Consider the following 13,123-nt stretch of genomic DNA (forward strand, 5'->3'; position numbering starts at 1 on the left):
CGGGACTAATCTCAGAGCACTGGCCCAGGGAGCACATAGGCTCACTGCAACAGGGAAGGGGACACACACAGGTGATCTGGAAATCGACAAATGGGATCTAATAAGAATAAAGCACCTGTGCACCTCGAAAGACTTTGCCAAGAGGGTGACAAGGCAACCCACAGACTGGGAGAAGATTTTTAGTAATGACACGTCAGACAAAGGGCTCATTACTAAAATCTACAACACCATCATGACCTGCAAAAAGAGGAAAACAGTTAACCCCCTAAGGAAGTGGGCAAAAGAAATGAGAAGAACTTTCACTAGAGAGGAGATCAATATGGCCAATAAATATATGAGAAAGTGCTCGAAGTCCCTTGCCATAAGAGAAATGCAAATCAAAACAACCATGAGATACCACCTAACACCCCTGAGGCTGGCCCAGATCAGTAAATCAGAGAGCAACAAGTGTTGGAAGGGCTGTGGTGAAGTAGGAACCCTCCTCCACTGCTGGTGGTCGTGCAGATTTGTACAGACACTGTGGAAAGCAATCTGGCGATACCTAAAGAAAATGGAAATTGATCTACCTTACGACCCAGCCATCCCTCTACTGGGCATATACCCGGTTGAAGCAGCAAATAAAACACGACCAGTCATATGCGCTCCAATGTTTATTGCGGTACAATTCACAATAGCAAAGACTTGGAAACAGCCTAAGTTTCCATCGATAGACGAGTGGATTAGCAAACTTTGGCACATACAATGGAGTATTATGCAGCACTGAAAAGCACCGATGAGCACATGAAACACGTTATTTCATGGGAAGAGCTGGAAGGAATTATGTTAAGCGAGGTAAGCCAGACCCAAAGGGACAGGTACAACATGAGTCCCCTGAGGTAAGTACAATCAGCATGACAGAAATGGGCATTAATCCACCCAAGGGGAGGGTATGGTTTATATCTCCACAGGGAAAGTGGGACCAGACTTCAACCCAGTGTCGCAAGGTGTGAATGCAATATCCCGGCGTGGAGGAGGGAACCGGTGGAGAGGTCTGGGAGGCTGGCCCCAGCACCATAAATTAAGTGGATTCCTGCCCCTCCCCCGAAAAGAATTTGTTCCAAAGGACGACATTGACTCTGCAGCTATGGGAGATGGACATATTTGATCAGAGCACACGGGAGCAGATGAAGGGGCAGGCGGAGAGAGTGGAGCACAGCCTGGCCCACCAGGCCGTGATGATGATGTTCCTGAGTAGAGCAGCCAGTCCACAGAGAGAACAACATGGCTGGCCCTACTATGAGACATGATGCCCCTCAGTGACTAAGAGCGATACAGGGGACAGCACCGGAGACACAGTGTGGGAATTGCACCTGACCTGATCCCACCACATCGAGGCAAATCACTGGGGGAGTGCAGCGGAACAGCAAGGGAATGGAGTGGCAAGGTCCCCAGGGAATGCTGAAAGTGGACTTTGGGGCCAGGGCGTGGTGCCCCAACAGACTGGACTGGAAAACGCCCCTAAGGGCCAGCAAACGATCCCTGAACTAACTACAAGCTTTTCTCTTGTGAACTGTTTTGTTCTGTTCTTTTTCAGTGGTTTGTTTTGTTGTCTGGTTGTATACTGTTGCTTTGTGTTCCTCTGTCTAGTTTTCGTGCATGTTAGTGACTCCACAGGTCTGTCTGAATAGGACAGGCTGGATGAACTATCTGGATGAAAAACAACGGGACAGACAGTTCCGGGGGGACTTGGGGTGGGGGGGTAGGGGGGGTAAGGAAGTGGTGTTAACAAACCCAGGGACAAGGGAAAAACATGGGACCCCAAAGGGTAGAGAAGGGGGAGTGGCAGGCCTGGTGGGAAATGATCAAGGGTAAGGTTGCTTAGAGAAGAGGTATACTCTAGCCCAGGTGGCGATGAAGCATGGTAGTAGGGCAGGAGGAAGGTCAAGGGAGATGGAGGAAAGAGCTAGGAGTCAAAGGGCATTCATGGAGGTCTAGACAAAGACATGTACATGCAAATATATATAGGAGGTTGGGGAAATAGATCTTTGTGTCTATATTTATAGGTCAAGTATTAAGGTGGCGGAAGGACCTTGGGCCTCTACTCAAACACTCCCTCTATGCATGAATACCTTCTTTTATTAAATTGGAACTCTATGATGCTCACTCTCCCGACACAATGGCTGGAGCCAAAGTGGGTGAACAAGTAAATGTGGTGAAGAAAGCTGATTGTGCCCGGCTATCAAAAGAGATAGTGGCTGGGGTCTTAAAGGCTTGAAGGTGAACAAGCGGCCATCTAGCTCAGAAGCAACAAAGTCCACATGGAAGAACACACCAGCCAGTGTGATTGAGTGGTCCCAAAGGTATCAGTTACCAGACATCAAAGAACAAAAAATCATATCATTGACTGCACACCTCCATGATAAGATCGCTGAAGACAAATGGGTGCATAAGCAAATGTGGTGAAGAAAGCTGATGGTGCCCGGCTATCAAAAGAGATAGTGTCTGGGGTCTTAAAGGCTTGAAGGTGAACAAGCGGCCATCTCGCTCAGAAGCAAATAAGCCCACATGGAAGAAGCACACCGGCCAGTGCGATCACGAGGTGCCCAAGGGACCAGATATAAGGCATCATGCAAAAAAAAAAGATATAAGTGTGTGTATGTATGTGTATATGTGTATATGTATATATGTATGTGTATATATGTATATATATATCATATTAAATAAAGGGGGAAGTGCAGAGTGGAGACCCAAGGCCCAAGTGTCGGCCAATGGAGATCCCCTCATAGAGGGGTTTAGGAGAGGAGATGGGTTAATTAGGGTGTGAGGTAGTATCGATGAAGAACACAGCTTTCCCCCAGATCCTGGATGCTTCCTCCCCCCAACTACCATGATCCGAATTCTACCTTGCAGGGCTGGATAGGACAGAGGCTGTACACTGGTACATAAGAGGGTTGGAGGTACAGGGAATCCAGGGTGGATGATACCTTCAGGACCAAGGGTGTGAGGGACGATGCTGGGAGAGTGGAGGGCGAGTGGGTTGGAAAGGGGGAACTGATTACAAGGATCCACATGTGACCTCTTCCCTGGGAGAGGGACAGCAGAGAAGGGGGGAAGGGAGACTCCGGATAGGGCAAGATATGACAAAATAACGATGTATAAATTACCAAGGGCATATGAGGGAGGGGGGAATGGGGAGGGAGAGGGGGAAAAAAAAGAGGACCTGATGCAAGGGGCTTAAGTGGAGAGCAAATGCCTTGAGAATGATTGGGGCAGGGAATGTATGGATGTGCTTTATACAATTGATGTATGTATATGTATGGATTGTGGTAAGAGTTGTTTGAGTCCCTAATAAAATGTAAAAGAAGAAAAGAGAAAAAAATGATTAGGGCAAAGACTGTACAGATGTGCTTTATACAATCGATGTATGCATATGTATGAACTGTGAAAAGAATTGTATCAGCCCCAATAAATTGTTAAAATAAATAAATAAATAAATAGATAAATAAATAAATAAATAGAAATAAAAGGAAAAAAAAAAAAGGGAACACTAACCTGCCATTGTGGGACACGGTCTAAACCCCTCTTTACCCATGTTCAAGCAGCCAAGGATCAGCTATCCCTTTATTCTTCATTTCCTCCTTCTCTCTCTCCTCCCTCTTTACCATCACAGCCAATATTAGTGAACACGGTTGGTTTTTTCCCTTCTTTCTCCTTTCTCTTTTTTCTTTCCTCGTTCTGTCTCTGTTCTGTTCACTTCTCTCTCCGCTTGTAGGATTCTTTCTGCTCCCTCACATTCCTTTCACATGCCACTGCTGGTTCCCCGACCCCTACAGTCTGCGTAGGGCAACCCTCTCCTCCCAGTGGGCAGCCTGACCCCTACGACAGTGCTGCACACAGGACAAATCAGAGGTACACACAGCACAGCATAGTGTCAGCTATTTCTTTTTTTTTTTTTTTTTTTTTTTTTTTTTTTTTTTTTTTAAACATTTTATTAGGGGCTCATACAACACTTATCACAATCCATACATAGACATACATCAATTGTATAAAGCACATCTGTACATATTTTGCCCTAATCATTTTCTTTTTTTCTTTTACATTTTATTAGGGACTCCAACAACTCTTACCACAATCCATACATATACATACATCAATTGTACAAAGCACACCCATACACTCCCTGTCCCAATCACTCTCAAGGCATTTGCTCTTCACCTAAGCCCCTTGCATCAGGTCCTCCTTTCTTTATCTGTTTTTAATATTCCCGCTTCTCCATCTCTTTCTCTTCTCTTTTTTCTTTCTTTGTGTTCTTCTCTCTTGTTTTCTTCTTTTCTCCTCTTCTAGCTCTTCTCTATTTCCTACCGCCACCTCAACAGATTTAGTTCTCCCTTTCAGCTGTTTTATTTTCATGCTTTCATTTTTTTTTTACTGTTTTCACTTTTTTTACTCTGTGCATTTTAGAGTGTTGGTGTCATTTTGCTTGGTATTATTGCTGGAGTTTGTGTCTTTCTCTTCTTTCACTCTCTTTCCTGTCACAAGCCAGTGGCAGACTCCAGGTCACTCCCCTCTGCCTGTGGAAACATTGAAGGCCCAACTGGGGGAGTATCCACCCTCATTTTTTAGCTTGGCAAGCAGCTGGAGATTTCACGCTGTTCCTCTTCCACACACCAATCAGCAGGGCGTTCTCCCTTACAAAAAGTCTGGGTATCCCCAACCGAAATCCTGAGGCCTTACAAGTGACTGGGAGCAACGCCTAACCACCCCTTGTGGGGCACCACGCTACTGAGGGAACATCTACCGAACCTCCAAGGTGATCTCACTTTCTATGGTATTTACCCTTCCAACTACAGAGCTCTGCACCAAGGAGGGTATACTGGCACAACCTCCTCAGCACTACAGTTGCATATAAAACAACCACAGACCAGCCGAGGGGCTCCAAGAACTGTGAAACTTACTTAGAGATCGTCCAGGTAAGCAACACTCTCATGGGCCCACAACAATCCGACCAGTGTCACATGAGATGAATATCCAAAACTTATTCCAAGTAATGGAATACTGGACGGCTAGGATAAGACTGAAACCACAAGAAGATAAAGCGATAGCCTGACCCGTCAGTACAGCTATCGGCAGGTAGTGCATAGAAGTACTCATACTAACCCCCCAGGAGAGACCCCAGGGCTCTTTGACTCAGGAAGATGGTTCCAGGCTCCTCTAAAATAAAACATAAACAGCAACAAGTTCTAACAGCTTCAATGAAAAAATAGGAGAAAAAGAAGACAATGTCGGAAGAAGTGATGAATCCAATAATGGGCATAGAAGAAGCATATATTGACATGCCACTAAAAGAAACTTTCAAAATGCTGCTTGAAGTCATAAAGGATATGAGGAAAGCAATGCAGAAAAATGATGAACTGATAGAGGAGATAAAGGCAACGCACCAAAGGGAAATACAAGACTTAATGGATGAAATAACTAAATACATCGACAAATTGACAGACATTGCCAATAGGTTTGAGAAGGCAGAGGGTCACACCAGTGACCTAGAGGATAACCATGTAGATCTCAGCAAACTGAAAAAAGCAGTCAAATAAGACAATCACAGAAACTGAAGACAACCTGAGAACCATATTGACGCAATGAAAAGGAACAATATTAGAATAATTGGACCACTGGAACAAGACACAACAAAGAAGTCAACAGCGAAAATAGCAAGGGCATTCTTAGTGGAAAACGTCCCCAGATTAATAAATAAAAATCAGGCAACCATTCAAGAAGCTGATAGAACACCAGCAAGACTACATCCAATGAAGTCACTAAGACACATAATTGTGAAATTATCTAACTATGAAGAAAAGGAGATCATAAAAGCAGCTAGGGAAAAGCAAACAGTCACCTATAAAGGTACTTCAGTAAGAGTATGTTCAGATTTACCAGCAGAAACGATGAAGAAGAGAAGGGAATGGAGTAACATATTCCAAAATTGAAGGAAAACAATGCAAACCCAAGAATACATTACCCAGCCAAATTATCTATTAAGATAGATGGAGAAGTAAGAGTTTTCCCAGACATTGAAACGTAAAGAATACATAAAAAGAAACCAAGCACTACCAAAGATCCTTGCCAGTTCAGTACGGGATTTTATCAACATCCAGAGTCGACACTTATTGTTAGATGTCTTCTGCACATTTGTAATTTCATCACAGATGCTGATTATACTTCATGTTGGTAAAAGCAATCATTCCTTTCTCTGCTTTCTTTATGTAGCATTTGTGATTGGGGTGTCTGTTACCATAGAAAATTTCTTGTTGGCATGATGGCACATGACTGATATTTGGCCATGCATATACATTGCTTTATACTGCTGTTATGTATAAGAGATAGCGTGTATTTCTGGTCACTGTGCCATGGTTCTAGGGAACAATGTATTCCATGGAACTACACAATAAGTTTGGGAAAGCTACTCCAAACAGTCGGGTACAGAATATAGAAAAGACATTCAAACTCCTAAATGCATTTGGTGAGTGAACATAACACTGATCCCCAAAACAGGCAAAGACAGCTCAAACCAAGCTACAGACCAATATCCTTATGAACACTGACACAGAATTCATAAAACCATCCTGTAAATAGAAACCAACAACATATTAAAAAAATTAAACACCATGATCAAGTAGGATTGTTAGAAGGAATGCAGATGGTTCAACAGTAGAAAAACAATCAATGTAATCTGTTATATCAACAAAAAAAGAAGAACCACATGGTCAATTGATGCAGAAATTCATTTGACAATATCCAACATCAACTTCTGATAAAAAACACCCAACAAAATAGAAATAGAAGCAACAATTTTGACACATTAAAGACCATCTGTGAACACCCATGGGCCACATCTCATTCCAGGTGGTAAATGTGAAATAAGTTCCTTTGTGTTCATGTGTACATGAATGCCAATTATCACCACTTTCATTCAATGCAATGTTGGAAGACTTCATGAGAACCATTAGGCAACAACAAAATGTCAATCATGATTGACAAAGAAGAAGTGAAATGCTCATTGCAGACAGGTGATATGGTTTCATAGGTAGAATACTTTAAAGACTCAACCAAAAGTAATTGGAAACATTGAAAGATTGGGCCATGTAGCAGGACATAAGATTAAGAGACAAAAGTCAATCATATTCCTAATAAAGTGAACTATAAAAAAGCAATCAAAAATAAAAGTGTTTACAATAGCCACACAAAAGCTAAAGTCCTCAAGGATAAACCTAACTGGAGAAACAAAAGACTTGTGCAAAGTAAAATGTGGAAGATAGTTAAAAGGAAATAAAGAGAATAACATAATTGAATGTGGTAGTTACATAATCTGTGGCTATTTGAGTCATAAAAGTGGAGGGCTAAGGTCTAGCCTGTCAATCAGGTTGTTGCTTGATAACCTCATTTGTAGGCAATGAGGAGATAAAAAGTTTGCTGGAAGTAGGACACATGCTCACTCTCTTGGAGACTGTCTATTGACAAGGTACACTCCCTGTGAGACATCTCTATGGACAAGACATGGAGCTATGCTAGCGCCCTGGAGCTGAAGGAGCCATATGGAGACCCCTGTCAGCATTGAGATGTTTGCACTGCCACTTTATCCACAAGACTTTACATCCATTTATTTGTTGTCCTCCTGAAATTGGTGTCATTGCAGGTATTGTGTGAGTCTGAAGGTTAATGTACAGATTTGTATGGGACATATGGGTTAAAATTGGAATTATGGACTTGATTTTATAAAACATGTATGCTTAGTAATTAGTCAATTGCTCTTATATAGAAAGCTCTTTGTCATACATATATGATTGTCTTTGAACTTGTTTCTCTAGACTACCCAGACTCACACATTATGGTACCTTGGGAGTGGGGGTACTAGAGAAACAAATCAAAAAGATGAAGAGTGAATGTTTGTTCAACCTGTGCCTCATGGTAGTGTTTCTTCTCTGGCTAGTCATTTGTCAGATATGTAAATGCAGTTTACTGGGTGGTTTTCTGGAAAGAACATAGGAAGGTAAAATTTTGATTCTTTTTATTGGTCATAGTCTTTGGTTATTTCTTTATGAAACGGTGAAAATGTTTGTGATAAACACAGATCTTATGTCTGGGTGGCAAAATCACCCCTTAGGTTAAAATGGGTGACAGAAAGCTTGACTCTGGCTTGATGCTGTCAGAGGCCTAAGCCTATATTTTTGTACCAGTAGAAGAGTTTAGATAAGGATTAAGATAAGTTAGATGAGAACTGAACTTGACTGTTTTAAGAATTGAGATTCGTGTCTGATTCTGTTTTGTTTATAATGATTTTGTCTGTGTATTATTCTTGATATAATGACTGATAGAAATGATTGTTTGGAATCATTTATATATAGAACTTGTAAATCCACTTACCTTGACACATTATATTTTGATCTTTAAATGGATATAGGATAAACCTGCAAACAAGGCTCTGAAAGGATAAGCCTTCCCAGTGCTTTGGAGTACTCAGGAAATTTGCATTCCAAAAGGCTGCCCTAGGGGATTGTTGAAAGATTAAAGAAAAGAGGAACTCCTTGGATTTTTGAAATATGAACTTGTGGTTTTTGTCAGAAGTTGGAAAAAAATCTGGAACCATGAAGAAATGTCCACTCTAGGACTGAACATTAAAGGGAGCCTGTGGCAGACTGAAATGCTTACTAGGTGACCATCTGGATCCACTTGTTGAGTGTAGGTGTGACAAAAGCAGCAATGGAGAGACAGGTGGAGTCTGGCCACTATACCCATGGACCTGGTTTGCAAAGAACTGGAGAAGAAAAGGTGAGCAAGCTGATTGGTCTGAAGTTCATGACCTAGCCCAAGGGAACTAGAGTTGTTGAAACTTTGTGATGGGCCCATGGTCTAAAGGAAAGACAATCAATTGGCACCCCGATGAGGCTAAGTGAGGCCATCCACATTGAGTTGACCAGAACCTGACCAGTTTCTGAGGTGTTATTTGAGCCTGTTAGCTAGTCCATATTGCTGCAGACTTCATGGTGGCCTGTACTGATTTGAATTAAGTCCACTTATTAGTGGGAACTTCACAAGGTTCCCACTGGAATGAATCTTTTTCAAGTCAAAGAATATGATTCTCTTCAGAGCACTGAGTTGATATTAGTGGGCAGTATAGAAGTTGAATACCCCAAATGGGGAGATAAAGGCCTAAACTAGTTGTGGTATACATTTTCATAGGTGCTGGATGATATTCAGAGAATTAGAGCATTAAGGTTTAAGTGTTACTTAACTGTAATTGTTAGTCATTGCAGACTTTTATTTTGTCCATTTTTAGAGTTAATTCAAATGAGGGTGGTACTTATTGAATTGCAAGCATTTTAGTTTTATCCTGTATAGGTACAGATATGAATTTATTATTGTTTGTTTGAAAATTATATATGGAAAAAGAATTATGTGAAAGTGTCAAATTGACAAAGGGTGGTCTGTAGCAGTTACATTATTTGTTGTCAGGTTGAGACTAAAGGGCGAAGGAGAGAGTCTAGCATGTCAATCAAGTTGCAGCTTGAAGACCTCATTTGTAAGGTTAAGGAGATTAATAGCTCGCTGGTGGTGGGACACACGCTCGCTCCCTTGTAGACTCTGTACTGACAAGGCTCACTCCCTGTGAGACAGTTCTGTGGACAAGATATATGGAGCTATGCTAGAGCATGGGAGCTGAAAGAGCCATGGGGAGACCCGTGCCAATGCTGAGATTCTTACAAGCCTCTGGATTCATAAGATTTCCTACCCAGTTCCCTGTGCTCTTCCTTCATTTGGCATGATGGTGTGTGTTGGGAGAGTCTGAGGAGCAAATTATAGATTTGTATTGGATATATGGACTAATATCAGATTTATGGACTTGATCTGGAAGGGGCAGGGATGTTTTCTCAATATTTAATTGCTCTTATCTATAAAGTTCTTTCTTATAAACATATGAGTGTCTGTGAATTTGTTTCTCTAGTCTACATGGACTAACACAATGTAAAACTGTTCCATGTTGATGGATAGGAGAGATTGTGAAACATCAGTGCTGCTCCTAAGAATCTATAAATTCAACACAATTCCAATCCATATCTCAATCCTGTTCTCTAAAGGAATAGAAAAACAAATTGGAATTCTCTTAAATGATTTTCAATCTTCTCTGCATATAAAGGTTTCTATGCTTGCATGCAGAATAACTACTCAAATTAACTCTGCATTCTTTGTTATTTCTGCCTTAATTAGTTTTTGTAATGCAAACAGGTAAATTTTTTAAACATGAATTAATATGTCGTGTGACACAGTGTTGTACATAATTTTTCAATGTAACCCTCTCAAAATTCACTGACAATATGAATTGAAATATACATCAATATATTCTTCACTTCCTTCAAATACGTTTTAACTGTAAAGCTTTAGGTCAGCTATCACTTATTAAAATTTATATCTTCCCTTGTATCTTTCTTTGGTTCAGTTTTATTTATAAACTTGTATTGCTTTTGCAAACACTGCTTGTACTTATATATTGTGTATTATGATCTGATTAATAAAATCAGCAAAAAATCTAGATATCTAAGGATGGTATGAGGCATCTAAAGAAGAAATAAATCGAATTAAATGATACTTTATGAAAATAAGCTAGTCTAGATATTTGCTTGTTCACAGAATAGATTATTATGCTTATTTGTGACATTGAAATTGTGTGCTAAGAAGAAATTAAATCATCCATCATAGGGCAAACACAGATACTGTGATTGCACTGATGATTTAGATTCATCAAGTATAATCATAATAAATTCAGAAGATACACTATATTACTAAACATTGGCATGAATTAGCAAACAATTTATAATTGTGATGTCCAATAAATCTTCAAGGGGACAAGTACAAGTTCCTATGAAATAACTTCAGGAAACCAAGAACTAGAACTAAGTGGTTTGAGAAGGGCATGATATTTTATTATAGATAAAAATATGATGATTAATATGAATTCCCATGGTAGAAGGGAAATGATCCAATTAGCACGTGCTTTATGATCACTTCCCTGTAATTTTGTGGTTACATGCCGTTCAGTTGTACTCATAAGAATCCTATAATGAAGCAAATGTAATCATATACCCTACAAATATCATTATTAATTAGCATTTCCCTATATCATAGCTTACAAATATTTGAGGACAGCATAGATTAGAAATGATTATCACAGAAGAATGAATAGGAGGCCAGTTAACTATTAATTTACTCAACAGGTTTACAAATAACTGTTTGTCTCCAATATTGCTTATACTCGTGTTTTAGGTTACAAAAATAAAGTTAAGGTAGTCAAGATTTATTTAAAAACATTTAACAATATACATACCTAATGTACTGATACAAGACACAAGTGTTCCTTTGAGGAAATTCTACGCTCATTCAGAATAACACAATGAAGCATTGGATGAAAACATGGAAACTTTAAAATAATAAAATATTTGACTGGAAAACTAAAATAAAATAGTTCAATTCAATTTGGGTGGCTATGAGAATAATGATCCATTTTCCTGTGCTATAAAATTAGCATTTACTGTGAAACCAAAGAGAACTTAACTATATCAACTAGAATTATGATCAAGTGATATTTATGTTTTTCACATCTTATTAAAGCAGCATTTTATTTTGAATATTAAATACAAAGTTTGCATTGATTTTTCAAGAGCCTTATGAATGCATTTTTCACGTCTTTGTTTCTCAAACTATAAATGAAGGGATTGAGCATGGGGATGATTAATGTGTAAAACACAGAGACCATTTTGTCAGTTTCAAAAGAATGTGAAGATTTAGGCTGCAGATACATAAAGAGTAGAGTCCCATAGAACACAGTCACCATCGTCAGATGAGAGCCACATGTGGAGAAAGCTTTTTTCCTGCCCTCAGCAGAATTCATTCGAAATATGGATATCAGAATAAACATGTACGACCCAAGGATTACCAAGAGTGAGGAAATTAAATTAATTGCTGAAAATACTATGATCAACAATTCTATTTCTCGTTCATTTGAACAGAGCAAAGGTAGCATGGGAGCATTGTCACAATAGAAATGACTAATGACATTAGAGCCACAGAAAGTAGAGGTAAAAATCATACTGGTGACCATCAGAGACTGAAAAGTACTGTAGACATAGGGAATTCCCACAAGTGCATGGCAAACTCTTGGGGACATGATGACATTGTAGAGTAGAGGGTTGCAGATGGCCACATAGCGATCATAGGCCATGGCCGCCAGGATAAAAAATTCACTGATAATAAACAGGAGGTAGAAAGCCATCTGCATGACACAATCATAATAGGATATGGAATTTTTATGATCAAGAAGATTTTCTAGCATCTTGGGATAAATGACAGTCGAATCACCAAGATCAATGAAGGCCAGGTGTCTGATGAAAAAATACATGGGTGTGTTTAGGCGGGAGTCTACCTTGGTCAGGAAGATCAGGCCCATGTTTGCAAACACTGTGACCAAGTAGATTATAAGGAAGATTCCAAAAAGGGCAAAATGCAGCTCAGAGCTCCGTGTGACTCCAATGAGAATGAACTCCGTCAGTACTGTTCGATTCCTGTGGCCCATTTAGTCCAGCGACCTATTCTGGGAAGAACAGAGGAATTGGAATTAGTGTCCAGGTCAATTAGCGAAACACATTAAGCTAATTGTAGACAGAATGGAGACATTTTCTTCATACTTGAGGACGGAAAAGGAATCGCTGAATCTGATTTTATTTAGCATGAGCTGTATAAGAACCTCCTTGTGGGATCCTCCCTGGTGCATAGTGGGTGGTGAGTAGGGTTGCCAACCCCACGGCAGCAGTCTGAAACCACCTGCCACTCTGCAGGTGAAAGACAACACTTTCCTACCCCATGAAGAGTTACTGTCTTGAAATTCTACCGGGCCCATAGGGTTGCTGTGTATTGGACTTGTGTCAATGGCAATGAGTTTGTTTGTTTTTTGTTTTTAATAAAATGTAGTATCTTTCATTTTGGTGTAGATTATACTTCCAATATGAGCAATGTACTTTTGTAAGAATACCTCATTGCTAATTAACAGTACCTCATACACGTATATTATCTACACACTTGAACGCTTGCTTTCTCTTGC

The 13,123-nt window shown here is 40.0% G+C and overlaps 1 protein-coding gene across 1 annotated transcript; it reads right to left on the reverse strand.

Annotated features, from left to right (window-relative positions):
- Positions 1 to 11,656: 11,656 nt before the first annotated feature.
- Positions 11,657 to 12,598, reverse strand: LOC142446406 (olfactory receptor 8K5-like). The gene has a single exon (XM_075548156.1). It carries the CDS (start codon positions 12,596 to 12,598, stop codon positions 11,657 to 11,659), a length of 942 nt encoding a protein of 313 aa, XP_075404271.1.
- Positions 12,599 to 13,123: the final 525 nt, after the last annotated feature.

This window comes from Tenrec ecaudatus, chromosome 4, assembly GCF_050624435.1.
Source record: "Tenrec ecaudatus isolate mTenEca1 chromosome 4, mTenEca1.hap1, whole genome shotgun sequence".
NCBI classification, from domain to species: domain Eukaryota; kingdom Metazoa; phylum Chordata; class Mammalia; order Afrosoricida; family Tenrecidae; genus Tenrec; species Tenrec ecaudatus.